This window comes from Colletotrichum gloeosporioides (genome assembly GCF_011800055.1).
Source record: "Colletotrichum gloeosporioides strain Lc1 chromosome Unknown consensus_7, whole genome shotgun sequence".
Taxonomy (NCBI): domain Eukaryota; kingdom Fungi; phylum Ascomycota; class Sordariomycetes; order Glomerellales; family Glomerellaceae; genus Colletotrichum; species Colletotrichum gloeosporioides.
The window spans coordinates 551,211-572,320 of NW_025544652.1; the positions used below are offsets into that span (position 1 = coordinate 551,211).

General features: G+C 55.1%; 9 protein-coding genes across 9 annotated transcripts; 4 read left to right on the plus strand and 5 right to left on the minus strand.

Annotated features, from left to right (window-relative positions):
• Positions 1 to 177: 177 nt before the first annotated feature.
• GCG54_00001575 (Pre-mRNA-splicing factor CWC2) lies at positions 178 to 1,441 on the plus strand (the record flags this gene model as incomplete). The annotated part of the gene is made up of 2 exons (XM_045401689.1): positions 178 to 787; positions 840 to 1,441. 2 exons carry the CDS (start codon positions 178 to 180, stop codon positions 1,439 to 1,441), a joined length of 1,212 nt encoding a protein of 403 aa, XP_045270418.1.
• Positions 1,442 to 1,543: 102 nt separating this feature from the next.
• On the minus strand, positions 1,544 to 2,504 carry GCG54_00001576 (putative urease accessory protein UreF-like; the record flags this gene model as incomplete). Its single annotated transcript, XM_045401690.1, has 2 exons — positions 1,544 to 2,277; positions 2,333 to 2,504. 2 exons carry the CDS (start codon positions 2,502 to 2,504, stop codon positions 1,544 to 1,546), a joined length of 906 nt encoding a protein of 301 aa, XP_045270419.1.
• Positions 2,505 to 2,972: 468 nt separating this feature from the next.
• GCG54_00001577 (uncharacterized protein) lies at positions 2,973 to 3,366 on the plus strand (the record flags this gene model as incomplete). The annotated part of the gene is made up of 2 exons (XM_045401691.1): positions 2,973 to 3,142; positions 3,201 to 3,366. The coding sequence occupies 2 exons, from the start codon at positions 2,973 to 2,975 to the stop codon at positions 3,364 to 3,366; spliced, it is 336 nt and encodes a 111-aa protein (XP_045270420.1).
• A 192-nt stretch (positions 3,367 to 3,558) lies between these two features.
• On the minus strand, positions 3,559 to 4,747 carry GCG54_00001578 (Replication factor C subunit 4; the record flags this gene model as incomplete). The annotated part of the gene is made up of 3 exons (XM_045401692.1): positions 3,559 to 4,307; positions 4,359 to 4,579; positions 4,632 to 4,747. The coding sequence occupies 3 exons, from the start codon at positions 4,745 to 4,747 to the stop codon at positions 3,559 to 3,561; spliced, it is 1,086 nt and encodes a 361-aa protein (XP_045270421.1).
• Positions 4,748 to 5,055: 308 nt separating this feature from the next.
• On the minus strand, positions 5,056 to 7,135 carry GCG54_00001579 (Large subunit GTPase 1; the record flags this gene model as incomplete). Its single annotated transcript, XM_045401693.1, has 3 exons — positions 5,056 to 5,981; positions 6,038 to 6,944; positions 7,001 to 7,135. The coding sequence occupies 3 exons, from the start codon at positions 7,133 to 7,135 to the stop codon at positions 5,056 to 5,058; spliced, it is 1,968 nt and encodes a 655-aa protein (XP_045270422.1).
• Positions 7,136 to 7,545: 410 nt separating this feature from the next.
• Positions 7,546 to 8,869, plus strand: GCG54_00001580 (Protein LTV1; the record flags this gene model as incomplete). Its single annotated transcript, XM_045401694.1, has 2 exons — positions 7,546 to 7,565; positions 7,624 to 8,869. 2 exons carry the CDS (start codon positions 7,546 to 7,548, stop codon positions 8,867 to 8,869), a joined length of 1,266 nt encoding a protein of 421 aa, XP_045270423.1.
• Positions 8,870 to 9,324: 455 nt separating this feature from the next.
• On the plus strand, positions 9,325 to 13,745 carry GCG54_00001581 (SAC3 family protein 1; the record flags this gene model as incomplete). Its single annotated transcript, XM_045401695.1, has 2 exons — positions 9,325 to 11,317; positions 11,638 to 13,745. The coding sequence occupies 2 exons, from the start codon at positions 9,325 to 9,327 to the stop codon at positions 13,743 to 13,745; spliced, it is 4,101 nt and encodes a 1,366-aa protein (XP_045270424.1).
• Positions 13,746 to 14,095: 350 nt separating this feature from the next.
• On the minus strand, positions 14,096 to 15,739 carry GCG54_00001582 (uncharacterized protein; the record flags this gene model as incomplete). The annotated part of the gene is made up of 3 exons (XM_045401696.1): positions 14,096 to 15,096; positions 15,150 to 15,398; positions 15,454 to 15,739. The coding sequence occupies 3 exons, from the start codon at positions 15,737 to 15,739 to the stop codon at positions 14,096 to 14,098; spliced, it is 1,536 nt and encodes a 511-aa protein (XP_045270425.1).
• A 2,266-nt stretch (positions 15,740 to 18,005) lies between these two features.
• On the minus strand, positions 18,006 to 19,010 carry GCG54_00001583 (uncharacterized protein; the record flags this gene model as incomplete). The annotated part of the gene is made up of 1 exon (XM_045401697.1): positions 18,006 to 19,010. The coding sequence occupies one exon, from the start codon at positions 19,008 to 19,010 to the stop codon at positions 18,006 to 18,008; it is 1,005 nt and encodes a 334-aa protein (XP_045270426.1).
• Positions 19,011 to 21,110: the final 2,100 nt, after the last annotated feature.

A 21,110-nucleotide genomic window follows, 5' to 3' on the forward strand; every position in this document is an offset into this window, starting at 1 on the left:
TGGGTCCCACTCACCGCCCTGAACCACAGCTACTGCGCCACACATTGAAGAACGCGGTAAGGCTTACCTAATGCGTCGCGCGGCGAACCTAGAAATTCATCTGGCGACAACATTCTCTCGACAATTTGCTCATCACAACCCGCGATTCCACGAGTACGAGTATACGCAAACGCAATCATGTCAGACGAGGAAGTTGCCGTCGCCAGAATCCAAGATGTCGATGCGCCCGAGGCACAAGAAACGGCGCTGACGACGACCAACACCGAAGTCGCCGCGCCGGCAGAGAGGAAAGTCAAGAAGATCATCCGCAAGAAGAAGCGCCCGGCGCGTCCGCAGGTCGACCCGTCCTTCATCACCTCCGAGCCCCCGCCGCAGACCGGAACGATCTTCAACATCTGGTACAACAAGTGGTCTGGCGGTGACCGCGAGGACAAGTACCTGTCGAAAACCCACGCAAAGGGACGCTGCAATGTCGCGAAAGACAGCGGATACACAAGGGCCGACAAGGTCACGGGGAGCTACTTTTGTCTCTTCTTCGCAAGAGGAATTTGTCCCAAGGGTCAGGACTGCGAATACCTGCACCGGTTGCCGGGTATCCACGACCTGTTCAACCCGAACGTGGACTGCTTTGGACGAGACAAGCATTCCGACTACAGAGACGACATGGGCGGTGTTGGCAGCTTCATGAGGCAGAACCGAACCATCTATGTGGGAAGGATACATGTTACGGATGATATCGAAGAAATTGTGGCGCGTCATTTCGCAGAATGGGGGCAAATTGAGCGAAGTATGTTCATCAATCCCTTTTCATTTCTGGCCTACCGCTAACGTCTGTATAGTTCGTGTGCTCAATACACGCGGAGTTGCTTTCATCACATACACCAACGAGGCGAATGCGCAATTTGCCAAGGAGGCAATGGCACACCAGTCGTTGGACCACGAAGAGGTTCTCAACGTCCGCTGGGCGACAGCCGACCCGAACCCCATGGCCCAGGCGCGCGAGGCGAGACGAATCGAGGAGCAAGCCGCCGAGGCCATCCGCAGGGCACTGCCAGCGGAGTTCGTCGCAGAGATTGAGGGCAAAGACCCTGAAGCCAGGAAAAGGAGAAAGATTGAGAGCAGCTACGGGCTCGAGGGCTACGAGGCGCCGGACGAGGTTCACTTCGCCCGCGGCGCGAACGCTGTGAACCCCGTCGGGCGGGAGGGCTTTGAGGTAGAATATCAGGAGCGACCTATGCTTGAGAATGGGGACGCTGCAAACCAGGCGCAGTACCAAGCCCTGCCTGCGCCGCAGGAGCAGCCCATCCTGTCTGGTGGCATCTTCTCTAACAGCACCTTGGCAGCCTTGAACACTGCCAAGGTAGCAGTGGCATCGAAGCCGAAACCCGCCGCGTCTGCGGGACCATTAGTCGCATACGACAGCGACGATGATGATGAGTGAGCACGTTGAGGACCAGGGGCATTGTACAATAATTGACAAAAGCGATCATGATACCCGTTGATAATGGAACATCGAGGGACACAGGCTTGCGACCTGAAGAATTCAACTGTTGAATATTCGTGAATACAGAACTTCGTGTCTGCCTATCCATAAATCCATGACGGGCATCGTCTGCCCGGCTCGCTCTACTGGTGTCTCCCACTCCCTCTCGATAGCCGCAGTGATGATTTGTTGCACCTGACCACTGGCGAGGACCTTCTGCGCCTGATATGGCCCAAACATGCTCGCTCTCACAGCCGCCGATACCAGAGCCTTGATGTGGCCCATCATGAAGACGTACGCCGTCTGATGCAGGGTGAGACCGACCAAGTTGCAGATGGCCCCGAAAAGGGGCGCCAGATGGGCAAACACCAACGGCGGATCAGCAGACTCATCGGCGCTCGGTCTGGACGACGCAGACTTTAACATGACCGCGTACGGCTGTAATGTCTCGACGACATCGCGGGGCAGAGATGAGGCGAAGGAGCGTTCCCAGATGGAGAGTAGTGCGCGGCCTTGCGCTATGGAGGCGCGACGGCCAACGGTGCAGATGATTGCTGCGTCGAGGAAGTCGTCCAGCTCCGCGACCGCAGAGGGATCGCGATGCGCTGCGAGAACGAAGGGGAGCGTTGTCGAGGCGTAAGCCGAAATGGATTCTGGTAGGAAGATGTTGAAGGAGGAGCGACCTCGCGTGTGGGCTAGATAAGACTCGAGACCGCTGCTGAAGGCGAATGAGCCTAGTGGAAGGGCCGAGTCTGAGAGAAGGAGGTGATAGTGGTTTGATGTTGTGAGTGAGGCTTGAGTGTGTTAGTTGTGAGAATTTCTTGAGACGTTGCGAGATGGGTGGCTGACATGATGGTTTCGGGAGACTTCTTGATGGTAATGAGTGATCCTCATTCTGTCCACTGAGACTCTTCAACTTGCCCCTCGCCGCGGCCAGACGCGCTTCCAACTCCAGCACCTCCTTCTCAGCATCGGCAACAGACTCGTCTTGCGCCATTGGAGAAGACTCAGGAGGTGGCATGGAAATTGTTGGAGTTGATAAGCTTTGGATAGCACCAAGGGCCCCTGCAGACTTGGGGTCGGCGGCATCGGCGGGGTCTCAGTGAGCGCAACCCCCACTGGATGGAACCCGCCTCAGGAGATCGGGACGCGCTGATGGACGTTGCAGGGGTTGCGCTTCGGCGTCTGCTCTCGTCCCACTTCGCCGTTCAACTTGTCTACCTTCGGGGACTGATGGAGTAAAAAAGGCCTTTCGACATTGTGAGCCTTCCAGTGAGAGCTATCGTACGATTCTCACCAATCATAATTTGGGAGTCTCAACCCTTTCCTCCTTGAAGATACGCGGTTCTCGTCCAGGCCTAAGTGCTACCGATTGCGCGCACCTCGATTCACACGAGATTCATCGGTTCATTATCGGATTAGAGGAGCTCATCACCGACGTCATCACCCTCTCCTCTCCGCAGCCCGCCCCGGCCGCCATGCGCACAAGATGAAGTCGCACGACCAGATGAAGAGCGCCGAGGCCAATGACGCCGCGTGGGAAGCTACCCGGGGTGCCGTCGTCGGCGCCGCAAGATGGGGCATCGGCGCTGCGGTGTTGGGTGCAGCAGCGTGGAAGTTCTCGCCGTTGTACAAAGGTCTCACTATCCAGTTCAAATGGTAATGCGTCACGCGACACTGCTGATGGTACTCGGAAACGGACTAACTTGGGTGACAGCTACATACAAATGTCCGCCATGGTGTTAGGAAGTATGCTGGAAGCGGATCATAGGTTACGAGAGTATGAGGCCCGGATCAGAATGCAGAGGCGTCTGATGAGGGACAGGGCCAAGTGGGAGAGGTTTGAGCAGGAGTTTCTCGAGAACCCTGAGGAAAAGAAGTAAGTGGCCTCACGGTCGAGGCCCTGGGCCATCTATGGATATCAAGAGATGTTCTAAGATGCTTTCATTTTACTGTATGACACCGGATATTGAATCCATGGCTTTTACTGTCAAAGTATCGCGGACATAAATCCCCAAACGCCAAATCATGCAAGTCATTAGTTCCTGCCTGCGCAGGTATGCTGATTATCCGTTTCATTTTAACGGCACCTCGAATTTCTTGGGATCCATGTTGATCTTGCACAGCCTCGCCACGCAGCCGCTCAGCTGCAGCAGCGTCTGCACTCCCTCCAAGATCTTCATATGCGTAAATCCAATCTCCTTGATGAATTCCAGCTTCGAATGCTCGCTCAGAGTGGGAATGGTCTTGGTAACCTTGAACATGGTGCTGATAATGTCGTGGCTCGAGTATCCCAGATCCCAAAGCTCCCTCAGACTGTCCAAGGCCGAGTCGACATTGCCCTCGTAGCAAGCCTTGAGCATGGCCTGCACCTTGATCGGGTGCGGCGAGTCCACGACCTTGAAGACGTTGTCACCAGACACGAAACCGAAACCGGCAAAGGTTGATTGCAGGTTGTTGATGGCCTGTCGCATGTCGCCTTCGGCACTGAAGACGAGCGCAGCGAGGCCGTCATCGCTATACTCGACCTTTTCAGCCTCGATGATTTGCAGCAAACGCTTGACGACCTGCTCGTCGGTGAGGCGGGCGTAACGCAGGATTGCGCAACGAGACTGGAGAGGTTCGATGATTTTGTTGGACTGGTTACAGGCGAAGGCGAAGCGGGTTGTGTTGGAATAGATCTCCATCGTGCGGCGAAGCGCTTGCTGCGCGCCCGATGTCATGCTGTCGGCTTCGTCGAGGATGACAAGCTTGTGGCGGCCTTGGGGGAGAGTGACCTTCTTTTGGGCGAAACCCTTGATGCGGTTACGGACAACGTCGATACCTGCGGAAACATGTCAACGGTTGCATCTGTAGAGCATCAAACCAATCGTACCTCTTTCATCAGAAGCGTTCAGCTCCAGGACCGCCTCCTTGTATGAGTCTCCCAGCAATTGTCTTGCTAGACAGAGCACACTTGTCGTCTTTCCAATACCAGGCATACCCGAGATGATGACGTGCGGCATGTTTCCTTCCTTCGCAATGATCTTGAGGCGATCGATCGTTTCGGTGTTTCCGACAACATCGTCAAGGAAAACGGGACGGTACTTCTCGACCCTGAGAAATGCATCAGCATGTGGCCTCGTTGCCATCGACAATGGAATCCTACCAAGGAAGCTCATAGTTGGGGGCGCCGTTTGACGCTGCGGTCAGAGCCTTCTTGGCCGCAGAAGTTGAGGACTCGCCGACCTCCTCGGGCTTGGTGATCGTCTTTTGTGCAGGCATGGTTGTTTGGCCCGATGTTTGTCGTGAAGATGCGCAATTGGAGGAGCTTGGAGTTGTGCTGGTGGTGACAGAAGCACTTTACGCGATGCTCTGGGAAAAGACGCGTCGGGACCCGCGCTAAGCTTGACAGGCTCCACTAAAAAGTACGCGGTACCTACAGCACCATCTTACTGAGGCCTTTTCTCATTATTTCTCCATACTCAGTAATTCAAGCCATCGTTCATTTTATCTCGTCTATGATCTACAACGGGACGGGACAAAGGCATTCATTTCTTGGCGCAAAAGCATGACAGCGTTTTTATTGGTATCTAATCATCATCCTCATCGGCCTTCTTCTTGCCCTTCCTGCTTTTCGCTCCGCCCTTAAAGTGCTTCTTGCCAGAGGACAAGCGCACGTCCTTGGGGTCAACACCATTTTCCAGAGCAATCATAGCACGAGCTTTCCTACCACTCAGGTGCTTCTGGCCCTGCTCGGTGTACTTGTGGCTGAATGGCATCTTAAGATGGCCAGCACCGCTGCCGCCGGCTCCGAAGAAACCCTTGTCAATCTGCTTGGATTTGGGGCCGGCAGGGAGCACTGCCAGGTCAGAGGGCGCTATCGAGATGTCGTCGCCGACGAGCGACATGGTGTCGAGAGACGCCGCCAGCGCCGCACGACGCTTCTCCGGTAGATGGGCGGCGTCGTAGAGCTCGTTGTTAAATTCGGGGCCGTCGACGGTGTTCGGCGGTGGCTCGCAGTACAACAGCTTGCCGTTGACGTAATCCTTGAGGATATATCTGGAAGCTCTTGACTCATCAGGCTGACCCAGACCTGATGTTTGAAAACCTCTGGCCTTAGCGTAAGAAGCAAGTAGCTCCTGTGCGGTGGGAATTCCAGTGCCGCCCTCCTCAATTGCGCGGGTCTTGATGGTGATTCCGTAAACAGCCTCGAGGAACGGCTTGGGAATTCTCCTAGTGACGAGGCCTGCGGGGCCGGTGAACTCGCGCAGTTGATCAATAGGCAGGACACCGTTGCAAACGAGGTCGGCCTTGGTGCTTGCAAAGTTAGGGAAAACAAGACCAGGGCAATCGCACAACACAACGTTGTCGCTGAGGTGGATGGTCTGGAAGTGCTTTGTCTTTCCTGGTGTTGAGGAGACAGACACCTTCTTGGCGCCGATGAGGGCGTTGATGGTGGAGGACTTTCCGACGTTGGGGTATCCAACAAGACCAATCTGCATCTTGTGGCCAGGGTCTAGATTCTGGCAGTTAGCTTCTCTGTTGATATTGGAGGCACTTGCACAAACATACCGGCATTCTCAGGGGCATGGCTCAGGAAGATGTCTTCCAGCTCCTCGACCGTCAGGATCCTTGTGTCCTCATCTTCGAGCTCTACTTGTTCTTGTGTAGTCTCGGCACCGGCCTCAGCACTTGTCTCAGCACCACCTTCCTCTCCGCCATCGCTCTCTGACTCTTCCTCGTCAGCTTCAGCTTTCGTCGCCGCAGGCTTGGCTTGAGAGCTGCTGCCGGCTTCGGGCTCATCCTCCTCCTCCTCTTCGTCGCTTTCCATCGACTCCTGAAGTTCCTTTGCCAGGAATGCAGAGAAGAATCTGTAAGCAATACCGTTCTCCTTCAGGTACTTGGCCCAAGTCTTTCGTTGGGTGAGCGTCAACATATCCGCCTTGTTGATAAGGAGGAGGTTCTCCTTCTTCGTGTCGATCTCCTTCACATATTGTTCCAAGTCCTCGGATCTGAACATGAGTGGGTTTCGCGCATCAACAATCTGAACCACAAGATCCGAACGCTCAATAACACGCCAAAGCTGCCTCCAAACCTCGAGGTTTCGCTCGAATGGTGTCATTAGCAGATCGTTGTTCTCCTGCAACTCAGCAAGACCTCTGCGCCAGTTCAAGAAACTATCCCTCTCTGCTCTGTCCAGCTCTTCAGGTGTAGTGGACGCATCCCACTTCGGTCTTCTCGGTACGGTCAGTCGTCCTTTGTGAGCCTTCTGCTTGGCAATCACACCCCTCTCCTCCGCACCAGAAAGTAAATAGGGGTTCTTCTGGTCGGTGTGTATAATCTTGATGTTGTTCATCTTCTCGGCGGTGAAGTCCGTTCCAGCCAACTCTGCTGTCGCAAGGAATTCGTCGAGAGCGCCTTGCTCTGTGACCGATCGCATCTTGACCCATGCTGCCTCTTGTCGCTCGTTCGTGAGGTACTATTACACTGTCAACACTGCCATAAGTGCGCGATGATCGTGGGCCATCATTTTACCTCTTCTCCGGTGGCATGGTTCACTCGCGTGATGGATGAGCCCTTCTTTCTGTCCGTGCCACGACCCTTGCCGAAGCGGTCGTTCATGAGGGCATTGCCCAAACCAGACGTCTTCTTCGACTTGGCGAGCACCATTATTGCGGTGTTTCTCGTGTCTCAGTCGATAATGATAGTCCAACGAAAAAATAGAATTTGCTCAAGAGAGCGAGTTGAATATGAGTAATAGTAGAAAGTGGGAGTCCGTCGCAATCGGTCAGAAGAGAATGCAATGCCCCGCTGATTAATGGCGTAGGTCGCGGGGCAAAAAAGTCCCCCGCTGCAAGTAAAAACCCTTTTCGGCCGCTTGGACTCTTATCGATAGAACGATAACATGCGATAAGCGCAGAAAAAAGCCATCCCACCAAGGGACTTTTTTTTTTCGAGGCCCGACCAGGTGCGCATGCGATCGAGGGGTACGTCCGTTCGTCCCACACATTCAATCTTTGAGCCCGGAAACCCGACACCACCAGCTTGTTGTTTGACACGAGGTATCAACATTAGCAAATATGGCGAAGGGAAAGTGGATGTGAGTCTTTGTGCGTTTTCTGAAGATGTGCGCCTCGGACTGACTTTCTCCTTCCTAGCGACAAGAAGAGTGCGCAGCATTTCACCCTCGTCCACCGTCCCCAAAATGACCCGCTCATCCACGACGAAAATGCGCCGTCCATGGTTCTCAACCCTGTCGCCCAGCGCGGTGGTGATAAGGGTAAACACCTGAGCGATCTTGCATCCGACCTTGGGTCTGATGCCGCCAGCATTCGAGACAACGAGGGCGAGGCCGCAGAGTATGGAATCTACTACGACGACACCGAGTATGACTACATGCAGCATATGCGCGACCTCAATCAGGGTGGCGGCGAGGCCGTCTGGGTCGAGGGCTCAGCCACAGCGAACAAGGGCAAGGGAAAGCAACCGCAATCTCTCGAGGACGCTTTGCGCCAGATGGATCTCGAGCATAGAAGCGAGGCCATCCTTGACGAGTCCGTTCTGCCGTCAAAGAACCTCTCACGCATGAACTACCAATCTCAGCAAAACATACCCGATGCGATTGCCGGATTCCAACCTGATATGGATCCTCGGTTGCGTGAAGTTCTGGAGGCACTGGAGGACGAGGCGTTCGTGGACGATGAGGATGATGACATTTTCCAGCAACTGGCCAGGGACAATGAGGAGATCGACGAATATGAGTTCGAGGAGCAATACGACTATGACGACGATGACGGCTGGGAATCAGATGCAACAGCGAAGCCAAAAAAGGAGTATAAGGAGGACGGCGTGCCTGAGCTGGTTCCTGTTGCTGCAGTCGAGGGAGAGGCGCTGCCAGAGCATCAAAACGAAGACTGGCTCGAAGACTTCAAGAAGTTCAAGAAGGATCAAAAGGAGGGCAAGCCCCAAGCCAAGGCTGCCCCATCTGAGCTGCAGTCCTCCATCTGGACAACGACAACGATGGGCGGCCGTAAGAAGAAGAGAAAGGGTGCCCTCACCAACCCTTCTACCTACTCCATGACCTCATCATCAATGGTCAGGACAGAACAGCTTACCCTGCTGGATGCTAGATTCGACAGGATCGAGGAGGAGTACACAAGTGAGATGGGCGGCGACGACATGGCTTCAGTCTCAGAGATGTCAACGGTGTCCAGTGTCACGGGTCCCACCAGAGGTGACTTTGATAGCATCATGGATGATTTCCTTGGTAGCTACACTAAGCCTGGAAAGAGGACAAACAAAAAGAACAAGGCACAAAGCGGACTCGAGCAGCTGGATGAGATTAGAAGGGGCCTTGGCCCAGCTCGTCTGCGTGGAAAGGCACACGTTAGTGGACGAGGTTGAGGATCAAATATCTGAGGCATTCAGCGCCATCTAGATGCTGAAACCGAGATACCCTTCATTTTGTGTCAGAGTAATCTGCATGAGATGTTTCTGTAATGAGCAAACGACACCAAAATAGATTTCTCTTTCGATCACCTCGACTCATTGTACCCGCTGAGCTTTTCGTCAAACATGTGACTGCCGTTAACTTTCCGACTTCAACTTGGGCTTGAAAGTCGCCTGAGCAATGACTTGAAGCGTTTATTCACCATCGCAAATTCCAAAGTGCCTTCCTGAACGGGCGTGTGTTTAAGCATTAAACGCACCCCACCTTGAAATATTTGTGGGTCTGGGTAGACGCCAATTGGCTAAGCGCGCCAAACACGCGGCAAACGCTGGCCAGCTCCATCCCAGTTCTCCACCCTCACGCCAGCTGCTTCGCTGCATCCATTTTGAAGCCCAGCCGCGACTTCGACATGACGTCGGTCTCCTTTCCTCCAAGCAGACCCGACAGAACTTCACCGCCGTTCGGAGCATCATCATCAGGAGGCTTTGGAGGAAAGCCTTCTGAGCATCATTACGGTTCCGGCCTCGATGGGGCTGGCGCCGGCGGTGGGAAGCGGTCGAAACGCAACCACAAGACTCAACCTGTCGAAATGACGACCCTCTCAACGAAGCGAAAGGGCGTCAATCCCTTCGGCGACGGCGCGAGCTCAGACGACAATCGCAGGCGAAAAAACACAAAGACGAGCACGCCCGGCGATTGGAAGAAGAAGACCGCGCAGGCGGCAGGCGCGAGGTCGAATGGCGCGACGAGAGGCGCGAAAGGCTTTGGTACATCACAGTCGCGTGGTGGCTTCGGCTCTCAAAATACTGACTCCCACAAAGGTGCGGACTCTACCGACTACGAGACCGACGATGCGAACGGCGGCACTGGCGGCGATGGCACACTGTACTCGGAGCGGATCTTTGCCCAGCTGAAGAAGGATGGAATCGCGCCGCCAAAATGGCCTGCCGATCCGGGAAATACGAAGCAAAAGGCCGCGATGGCCAAGTTCAGGGAAGACTACAAGACCTACCGCGATCGTGCTAGGACATCGTTGATGCGCGCGGGCTTAATTGACGATCCCGACAAACCCAAACGATTAGAAGACGCGATCGACTTCAAAGGCATTTGCGACGCCATGTGCCCCGACTTCGAAAAAATCACGCGCATAACCGAGTTTGACGTACAATTCCCCGAGAAGAATTCAGCCACGACGTTTGCTGTCACTTCAAAGATGGTGAAAAAGCTTGCTCGATCCGCGGCTGGACAGGAAGCTCCACTACCCATGGACGTCAGATCTACGGCGGCTCTGAGGAAAACTTTGGACTACTTGATCGACGACCTACTACAAACAGACGACAACCTTCCTGTGTTGCATGGTTTTCTATGGGACAGGACGCGTGCCATTCGGCGCGACTTCATCTTCCACTCCACAATGGCTCCGGCAGAAATGAAGGACCAAGTTTACTGCCTCGAGACGATTGCCAGATTCCACGTCACATCGCTTCACTTGCTCTCTCAGGAAGGCTTCAGGCCTGAAGACTTTTCAGAACAACAAGAAATCGAACAACTGGGCAAGGCTTTGCTCTCGTTGATGTTCGCATACGACGACTGCAAACCGCACGGCGTGATTTGCGAAAATGAACCCGAGTTCAGGGCTTATCACTTGCTTTTCAGCGCGAACAAGCCAAACATCCTGGATGACGTTCAGAAGGAATGGGGTGACTCGCGATTTTGGGCAGATTCGGACGAGATCAGGACAGCTGTGTCTCTTGTGGAAAGCTTGCAGAGTTCTGCAGATTTCCATGGGCCTCTTGGCTCTGCACCGTCTATGGCAGTATCGGCTGCGCACCGGACCTATTTCAAGATTGTCGAAAGCCGCCAAGTATCCTACACTATGGCATGTTTCGCAGAAATTCATCTGGGCCAATTACGTCGTTCGGCACTTCGATCTTTGAAGAAGGCGTATACCCGACCTAGGCACGGAGCGAAAGACATCACGCCTTCAACCCTTAATCGATTTCTCAACTTTGACACGGAGGCCCAGGCTGTCGAGTTTGCCGAACAACATGGATTGACCTTTGTGGATGGGGAATCGCCTTCTGGCGAGCTGGTCCAGTACCTAGACACCTCAAGCCGCCTGACCTGGCCAAGAATTCAGCACAGCTTTTCCCGGAACCTGGTAGAACGAAAGCGAGGATCACGCAGCCTTCCGGAAGTCATACACAGCACTATACCAGACGAATCATCACCCGCAGAACAAACACCTTTGGCCTCGACCAATAATGGTCTGTTTGTCAGCGATGCATCTAAACCTGCTCCGAAACCCGTGGCCAACGGCAACGGCGTGTTCAATTCTCCTTTTTCAGCTATGTCAGGAGCCACCCCGACCAATCCAGCAGGAGCGTCAACATTCGACAAAGGTAAAGAACACTCTTACCATCACTTCAACCTTCATCACTATGTGTCATTTAATGCCCTTTTCGAAATCGCCCCCGCTTTACTCTTCGCAAATCGACTTCGTCAAAACCTCGAACTGCTTGTCTTCTGTGGACAGTACAACATCATCATGGAATCTTAGAAGCCAAAGTATTGGCCTAGTAACTTTACATCATGCGCACATCGACCAACCCACGCAAACCCAGGCGTTTTGGGCCGCCAAAACGTCCAGATCGTCGCGTCCGAGACAAGCGGGGGCATACCCATCAACGAGAAGAACATAAGCTAACTTCAAATTTCACAGCAACCAACGGCTTTCAAGGGAACGACGCGCCATCAAACCCCTTCAATCCATTCTCTGCGCAGAACCCACCAGCGTCATCAACAGAAGCGCCTGCTCTGAACCCTTTCGCTGCGAAGTCGAGTCCGTTTGCCCAGCCCAGTCCAGCGCCTGGAACTTCTCCCTTCGGCGGCAGTCCGTTCGCACCACCAGCGCAACCAAATGGAACCTCCAAGCCTTCTGCACCCGCTTTCCCTTCGTTTGCATCTCCTGGATTTGGACCAAGCGCTCAACAAAAGACGCAGGAAGCCAGTCAGACCGCCTTACCGAAGCCAACGGTACCATCAGCAGACACCTCTTCGCCAGCAATTACTGTGACGCCACCGACACCACAGTTTCCCCTAGGAGGTGCGTCCGGTGGCTCGAAGCCTCCGAGCCCTTTCGCAGGAGCCGCAGTTGGAGCACCATCTGCAGCATCTCCCTTCTCTGGCATCTCATTCCAACCGCCTGCGAAACCAGCGGAATCGATACAACCCCCTTTGCCTACTCAAAGCGCGCTAGCTTCTACACAGCCTCCGATTGAGCAGCCGAAGCCAACCCCCGCGCAAAGACCGTTCAGCGGCCTCACATCTGCAACGCCGCAGCTAGGCAAACTACCCTCTCCCGCGCCGCCATCAGGTCAGTCTCCATTGCCGACGTTCAACTTCCAGCCAAGCGAAACGCCACCCACTCCTAAACAAGTACCGGCACCTCAAGCAAGTCCTTTCCCAGCGGCCCCTGCTACGACTTCTACCCCGGCCCCGGCTTTCGCCCCTGCACCTCTTTCCAAACCACCAGTGGCTGCCCCGTTACCGAAGCAAGATGTTATGGGCGACTTTGCAAAATGGTTCGTGAAAGGCGACAATGGCTTGATCCATGAATTCGAAAAGTTCATGGTCGAGCAAATTGTTTCAGATGCCTTTGAAAAGTACCACCGCGAAGAAGAGGAGAGGATACGAAAGGAAGAGGAGGAGAAGGCGCTCGCGGAGGCTCGAGAGTTCCGTGTTCGCACCCTCTCAGTCAGATACTTTTACCAGTGGAAGAAGATTGCCCGAAATCTTCGTCTGAGCAAGATTCGTAGGCATGAGCGAGAGGAGATGAGGAGGATACAGAAGGAAATGCGAGAAGAGGAGATGAAGAAAAGGAAGAAGGCCGCCCGTGTCGCTGAAGCCCGGAGGAAATTGGTGGAGCAGCATGGCGTTGATCCGGTCGAGGAACTCAGAGAGATCCTGCAACTTAAGAAAGACGACCCGCCAGAAGACCTCCAGGCCGAAGCAGAGGCTCTTTTCGCAACCGGTATCTTCTCTGGCGTTACAGATGAGCGTGCCGCAATCGCCGAAGTCATCCAAGCACCTTCGATCAACGACACATTCAAGACACGGCCGCCACCGGCCAGAACCACATCGACAAACAGTCTCTCCAAGTCGGTCTCGGCCAGGCCGGGCGGCGCAAAGACACAGGCTATTCGTGCGGAATTCGGCAGTAGCGTAGACTTCCGCAGGTCTTTGCCTCCAATGTCGGCTCATTCAGCGTCGTCACGCTACACACCGTCCGAAGCATCACCGAAGCGCGTCAGCAAGGTGTCCGATCGTTGGCGACTGAAGGCTATGGGCCTCGTGACGATGCCCAACGGTTCTGCTCTCCCGGAAGCAATCGCTGACGAAATGCGGTACAACGGCAAACGCTACAGTGGCCTCGGCTCCTTTGGTCTGGACAGAGACACTACCGAGCGGAGGAGGAGCGTGTCGGCAGACCTCGACAAAGCGGCCGAGGCTCGTCGGCGCTTCTCGCAGTCTCTTAACAGCAGCAGCGCCGCCGCTGAGCAAAGCAACGGGACGTCCCAGCTTAGTAAGAGGAAGAGGCCCACCGACAGCGCGGCATCGCCATCACAGGACGCCCGCGCCAAGAAGCGCCCGTCCAGCAACGCCGAGGTGGAGAGGATCATCCGGGAGGCGAGGGAGAACCTTGAATCGCTGAGGAGTTCGAGGGTGGATCTCGACGAAGGGACGGAATGGTTCAGGGAACAGAACGACATAATGCAGGCGGAGGAACAGAGCAGGGCTAGCACGCCGTGGCACAAGGGGCGGAACTGATGAGCAAGGAGGCAGGGATTGCATAAGCAAAGGCGTTGAGCGGCTTTTCTCTTCCCGGGAACGGAGTGCGTGTGTGAATGTAAATGATTGGGTTCCCATAACTGTTTCCTTTTTTTTCTTGTTTTCCAGGTAAAAATCACGGGCATTAAATACCCCTAGAAGAGACTGGTTTGGATCGTCCTTCATTTCATGTTCTCATGCATTACGTGTTTGTCTATGTGATTGACTATATGTGCGGATGCTGGCAATCAAATGAGTTCCCCCTTTCCACGCCAGAAAACACCCATTTCCCAATGCTCATTGCTCACCACGAATAAAGAACGAAACCCTTCGGAATATACAGAGCGCTGTCACCTCTTCTTGGCCCCCGGCGGCGGCGGGAAAGAGGTCTGAATTTTCTGGCTCTCGACAGGGCTGCCCCCGAGCGATGTGACCCTCTTGGGCATCGGCCTCGCCCTGTCCTTGACGACGATCCCGATGGTCCTCGCCGGCTCCGTGGCGGGGAGGGAGTCTATCGTCGGGATCTGATGGTGCCTCTGTGGCGTGGGCCAGCCGCCCTGGCTCATCAGCGGGCTGGCGGTGTTCCCCGACGTCGGGGAGGAGTACGTCGTCTGCGACTGCGGGGCGAAGGTCGCGGCGTAGCCCGTCGACGGGGAGGTGAAGCCGTGTTCTGAAGGGACGTAGGGGCGCAGGGGGATGAGGGGCGCCGTGGAGGTTGTCGAGGTCGGGGTGTAGTCTTCCGGCGAGGCATTGTGGCGCGGGGAGTGTGATTTGAGGGGCATTATGGGGAGGGAGGTCTTGATCGTTGTCAGGGGGAGGGCGTCTTTGTGTTTCTTGTCGGTGAGGTTTGTCGGGCTTGGGGAGCTGTAGGAGAACATCGTGCTCGGGGCCCAGGGGTCCTGCGGTGTGGTATGCGGCGAGTAGGCTTGCTGCTGCTGTTGTTGGTGGAGCTGCATGCGGCCCTTCTCACTCTGCATCTCTTCCTCCTCGACAGGAAAGAAGTTTGGCGTCTTGGGGGTGAGGTGTGTCTGGCACCGGAAAGAGAGGGACGAGACGGGGCGGTGGCCCTTTGCTCTGCGGGACAGCTCGGGGTTGATCCCTCGGCGGGCCCTGCGTTTGCGGTACTGAATGAAGACGCATCCCGCGATGAGGAGGAGCAGCACGACGGCGCCCACGACGATGCCGATGATCGTTGTCATTGGGATACTCGCGCCGTCTTTCTTGTCGGCAGAGGCTGCATCCTTGGGGTCGACGACGGTGATGACGCCTTTCGTGAACACGGTCTGGTTGAGGCCGATGAGTGTCCCCGGGTCCGGTCTCTGTTGGCAGCCTGCCTCGAGGGCTACTAGATCTTGAGGGTGTTAGAGAGACACATATGAAGATGTGGGAAGAGGGTTGGATTACAATTCGCGAGGTAGTAGTGCTCACCACCTGCCCTGACGCAGGAGAGACATTTGTCGTAGGCGGAGCCGAGGATGGCGCCGCCGTCTGCGTCGCAGTATGAATACTGCCCGGACGACGGGTCCAGATCGCCGTCTGTGAGAGCGGCCTCGAGAGCGCCGCAGGCCGTGGAGGTCATGCAGGGACCACCGCCGGTGTCAGTGGCGTTTGGGTACCCGAACACGCAGTAGTCAAACGAGTATCTCATATTATCTTGTCATGAGTTAGCGTCTGATCTCGCCATGTGAACAATGACCTGTTGACTTACACAAGAACCAAGCCTGGTCATTCTCGCCGCCCTTAACATAGTTGCTGTCCTGCAGACAGCTCACGCACTGCTGGAACTTGCGGCCTGCGTTCTCTGTCTGGTATTTGCTGTCATCGCAGGTGATGTCCTTGTTTCTGGTGTTTGACGAGTTGGGGTCCGAGTAGTCAAGGTCGTTGGAGTCGAGGCAGAAGGAGGCGCAGGGCGAGTCGGGCGTGACCTGCAGACCTGCGACGTACCTCGGCAGGAGGGATGTGAGGAGGACGAGGGTGGTTGTGCGGACGGCCATTGTTGATGTGCGTTTTCGGGAACCGGAACGAAACGAGTGTCGGTGAAGAGGACGTGAGATACAAGACTTCCAGCGCCTTGCACAGATTACAATTGAATAAGGTGAGGCAAAGGGAAGAGGGTATCTCAATGTGACATTTAGGTAACGATCCTGCCTGTACGCCCGCAAAACAAAGACACGCGCAAAAACGGAATAAGCTCAGAGGAGAGAATCACGAGAGAGGAAAGCTTCAGTAGGATGAGGCTTGGGACCTGGGAACGGTGATATAAGTTCTTGCCGGCCATGTTGATCAGACATGGGCAGCTGCAGGAACGTGTGGATGGTAAGGTGACGGTCTGGAGTCGCCCGCAGGACGCAGTCGGACGGAGCCAATGGGCAGGATTCCGAATGTATGGGGAGGCGGATGGCTTCATCGACGCAGGCCTGCTTTGAGATGAGCGTAGTTGGGACTGGGCCATGGTCCTGCCGCCCGGCTGCGAGACCTGGAGTGGGTTAGTATTCAGTTCATCGACAGAGGGTGTGGTGATGTCCTCAAGAAGGGAGCCAATGAGGCTGCGTGATCAAGTCCCAATGGGAAGGAAAATGGTAACGACCCCGGACTTCGGTCCTCAAGCAGCACAGGAAACGCCGCTCGCCAGAGAGAGCCGACGATGTTTGCTGGAAGCTTGCCTGACGAACGGCGCACATCACCAACACAAGCGCCAGCGGCACCGTTCCTGGCACTTGCAGGACGAGCCAACGACGTGCGCCGTTGCAACCTCTCAGGCACGACTAGCAGCAGGCACTTGCCAGCCGTGGACCAACTAGCTCTCCCGCAGGCGCCAGATGGGGTAGCGCGGCATTCGATAGTGTCCTTTCTCTGCAGCGTTTCTCGCGGGTTGCGTGCCTGTGCCTGGCGCGAGAATGCTCGGCAGTGTGCGTGTGAGTGATCACGGTCGCCGGCGGCTGCGAGATGCGCACGACTGCGATGAGGTGATGGGCACTGCGTCCTTCTCCCCCGTGGTGGCCAATTGCAGACGAGCGTTTGGAGATGACTGTGGTTGGACGCAGGTGACAGTCAGCCCTTTTCGATCTAGCCCGGGCGCTTACCGATCACAGAGAATGAACACCGCTGATCCTCGGAACATTTCTCCTGAGTCCTGACGAGTTCCAGCCAGTGTCTCTGGGCCCCATCCATGATGGATGTCGGTGCTCTGCCCTTTAAAGCACCCCACTTAAAGCCGCGAGCTCGGTTCATGTTCACCCTCAACCTCTCTCTCTCTCTGATCAGTTCAGCTTCTGAGTGTGTTCGATGTTCAGTGTGGTGTTGGTTCACTCGGCCCACTGCGGGCCCCAAGTGGGGGCATAGTCGTCCGCAGCACAGTCGCGACGATCACTCCGTCAATGCTCCCTTTTCTTCCCGGATTCCCGCCTACCTTCTTTTCCTTAACCGAACACTGCCTGTCGTTCAAGCGCCCCCAAAACATCGAATTGTCAATGCATAGTCGTTCGGCATCACAGCCCGGGCCCTGTCTTATCCCTCTTATCCCTCCCCCCTTCCTCTTCACCCTTTTACTTGACTTTAGCTATTAGGGGGTGGGACCATGTCGCCAACCGCCAACCCCAGGGTTCCCTGCCTCTCATTACAAAGTTCGATGCGAACCAGAGAAGCTGTCCCCTTTCGGCAGGTTGGCATGGGGGCCAGTTACTGAGCTGCGTCGAACCTTTTCTTTTTCGCAACTCAAAGCTTGTCCTGACTTTGCTTCGCCGCCGAGTCGGAGCTGACGGTGTGGTCACTGAGAGACGTCCGTCCCATTCGCTGCACCAACCGCAAACTCTACAGTCAAAGCATCCAATTGCCGTCCGGTTCGCGCAACGGTCGCTTACCAAATGGTGTGTTCACGGTCTGCGGCTGGTTCCGGATTTTGGTTTGTATGATATCTTCATTGTCATTTGTCTCGTGAAAACGACCGGTTGGGCCTTCATCGCCTATATGATGCAGAGTCCTCCAAACGCCCGCACAAGAAATGTAAAAAACGAATGTCCTGTATGCCCCCGAATCATGTATGAAGTCTCTTTTAGACTTTCCTTTGTAAAACCCGCACAAATATGTGTGTCCAAAACGCTGGGTGCTCGCTGAGATCCTTCCTCCCCCAACAAGAGAAATAAGTAAGGATACACAACTGAGATGATGCTGTGAGTGTGTAACACAAAAAATATGATTACAGAAATTATTTCCTCTTTCGTCTTTTCGTTTCGTTTCGTTTCTTTTTTACCTTTCTCTCTCTCAGCTGATGATTACATCTCTGCCGGTGACGGAGTACTGCGTCTGGTAGAGACACCTCCCCTGCTCGCAGTCGCCGTGGAAGAGCATCTGCCCTCCCCCGGCGACGCTCGTTGCGCCTCCCGGGGCCGTGAGGTTGAAGTCGCCCGTCTTGAGCAGCATCCGGCTCGGCCGCACGTAGGGGCCCTTGATGTCGCGGCTCGTCGCGTAGTTGACGTTGTAGTTGTCCGAGTTGAAGCAGAAACTGCTGAAGAAGAGGATGTAAAGCCCGTCGTCGGTGCGCACCAGGTCCGGCGCCTCCACCAGCGGGCCGTCCGCCGCCGTCCGGTCGAGGATCTGCACTGGATCGCCAACTTTGCTGTACCCGTCCGCCTCGACCTCCTGCAGCATGATGGGCGTACCGACGAGCGGCTCCACGCCGTTGTTGCAGTCGCCGCCGTTGCCCACGTTGTTGCCGTCCACCTTGTACACGACGTACCGCTTCTTGGTCGACTCGTCGTAGAAGCCCGCGGCGTCGATGGCGCCGCCCTGGGCGAACGGGCACACCCACGGCTCCTTGGTCGGGCGGTACGGCCCCGTGACGGTCTCCGAGATGCCCACGCCGATGCAGTGCCTGCCGCCGCCGTCGACGACCTCGCCCGAGTAGTACATGATGTACGACCCGTTGTCGAGCCGTCTGACGTCCGGCGCCCAGGTGCCCTTGCCTGTCGTCCAGCCGCCGTCCGGCAGGGCCTCGATGTCGAGCCACTCCCAGGAGCCCGAGATCTCGGCGGCCTTGGCGACCTGGATCTGCTTGTCGTTGTTGCTGGTCGCGAACGAGTACCAGTTGCCGTCGTCGGCCTGGACCAGCGCCGGGTCCGGGAAGTCACGGTTGAGTCTGGGCTCAATGACTTTGTCTTGTCTGCCGACAATGTAGAGGGCGTCGATCTTTGAGGGTGCGCTCAGGGCTGGTTGTAAGCCGGCCAAGCACCACAGGCCGGCGGCCAATAGTGATGATGTTGAAAGCATTGTTCTCTCGGTCTGAGGGTATATATAATAAACAAAGAAACGATACAATTATATAAGGTATCTCTCTCGTAAAAAACGGGACAAAGTGTAAACAAAAAAAGAACAGCAACAGCCAGGTGATGCGCTCGTGGAGCTAAACAAAGTTGCAGTCTGAGCAGAAAAAGAGACCTTGGGATGCTGATGTATATGTGATGAGAGGAGGAGTGTCTGTGTCGTGGGTGGTCTTGGGTCTCTCTTGGGTATTCGCTTTCGTTCTGTCTTTCTCTCAAGGAATTGGACGGTGGTCTATTACTTAGCTTTGCCAACACCGAGTACACATTACTTCGAAGCAAGTGCTGCCGTCATGAATGTCATAGCGAACTGTATTCGAGAAGCAGAGAAAAAAATAAGAGCTGTCCGGTCTCGAGGTGCGTGCGAGCGAGGTCCTACTTGTACTCGAACGAAAAGGACGAGATGTGGGAGAGAGCAGCAGCTGCGCCTGCTCCAAGCTCCAGCTACATCCCGAGACGAGAACGGTATTGAGAGCAGGAATGACATGCCTCCTTAGACCTTACTACATTCACTCACACACCTACGAGGTACACGCTCCAAGTACACCACACCACACCTTTACTACGACGACAAGCAAGAACCGACAGCCACACACACACACCTCCACCCGCATTTGCAGTGGTAATCTCACATTCCCGATCCGCATTGCCCAGAGACTTGGGAGCTGGCCCTAGGTGGGTTTGTTCCATTCACGTCAAAGCAGATGCTTGAAACAGGTGGGCCGGGGGTGAGAAGTGTGAGTGAGTGCGTGGCAGCGTCTTGCTCGACCGGATACCCGACGTGAACTGCACGAACCAGCAGAGGAAAAAAAAAAAAAAAAAAAAAAAAAAAAAAAAAANAAAAAAAAAAAAAAAAAAAAAAAAAAAAGAAGCTAGAGCCTCTCCGGTGCTGCTGCTCCCACCTTACAGCTGCTTCTCTTCTCGCCTTGCTTCCGACCTTGCTTCCGCTGCTTCCAAGGTCAAAAATTGCCTTGCATTTCCGCCCAGGTTATGCTGCTTAAATTTGCTCTTCCTAGGGCTGGGCGCGCGTCAGATGTGTGGTCAGATAGCAAATCCTCTTTAGGCTTCAGCCCATAAAACTGCAGCTGCTAGGCTAGCAGATCAATAGCAGCAAGACATGACAGACGGACAAGAAAAAAAAAGCCCCTCGGGAGGATTACACGCATCCGGCAGTCGGCTGCTAGGCCCTATGTGCTGGCTGCCATGTGGGCTACCTACGTTAGGGGGGAAGGGGGTCAGAGAGAAAAGTTGGTCGTCATGGAGGCTCTTGGGTTGGTCTGGAACCGGGATGTCGGTGGTGACGGGGGTCGACGGGGGATCGCCAACTGGCGGTGTCGGCCCCGCTGATCGGGCATGGGCGAAGCAGGGCAACTGGGCACGAGGGATTGAGGCGCGACTGGCACATCCGTGATCCTGGCGAGGGGCTGTGAAAGCGCAACCCAAGGTCCCAAGGTCTCAAGGTCACTCACTCACTCACCTCCCCCGGTGCCCCTCCCAACGTGGCAACGACACCAGAGACACGCATCACTAGGAGAGAAGAAAAAGGCGGGGTGACGTGCTGCCATCTCAGGGGGTGGGCATTGAGGATCCGCTAAAGTAATTATACCCAGTTACGGCGTGGTTCTTGGTTGCATTATCCCAATTCCATGAGGCATCAGGGAGGGCGGGTGGCAGTTGTCCTTGTTTCCGTGACTGGCCAGCGCATGTGGCCTGAGACATGCTTGGTGACAATGCTTCCCTGTCTTTGGTGTCCTCTCAGGGAAAGCGTCTTCGGACGATGGACGGAACACGTATATTGTCGCTGTTTATGACTGAGATTCCCAAACAGAAATCGTTCGGATGAGATCCACGCTGGCTCGGACCCGACTGAGCTGCTGTCTGAAAACCCGCCGGGGTCCTGCTGGGAGTACGTAAGTCCGCCAACAAGGGTTACCGTGTTTCCGTTTCAACCGCCTAAAACATCGATTCGTGACATTTTACGCTGCCATGTGCTTCTCGTCTCATTCTCGACCGGTCGAGAACTTTTTTTGGTTTGAACTGATCAAGCAGC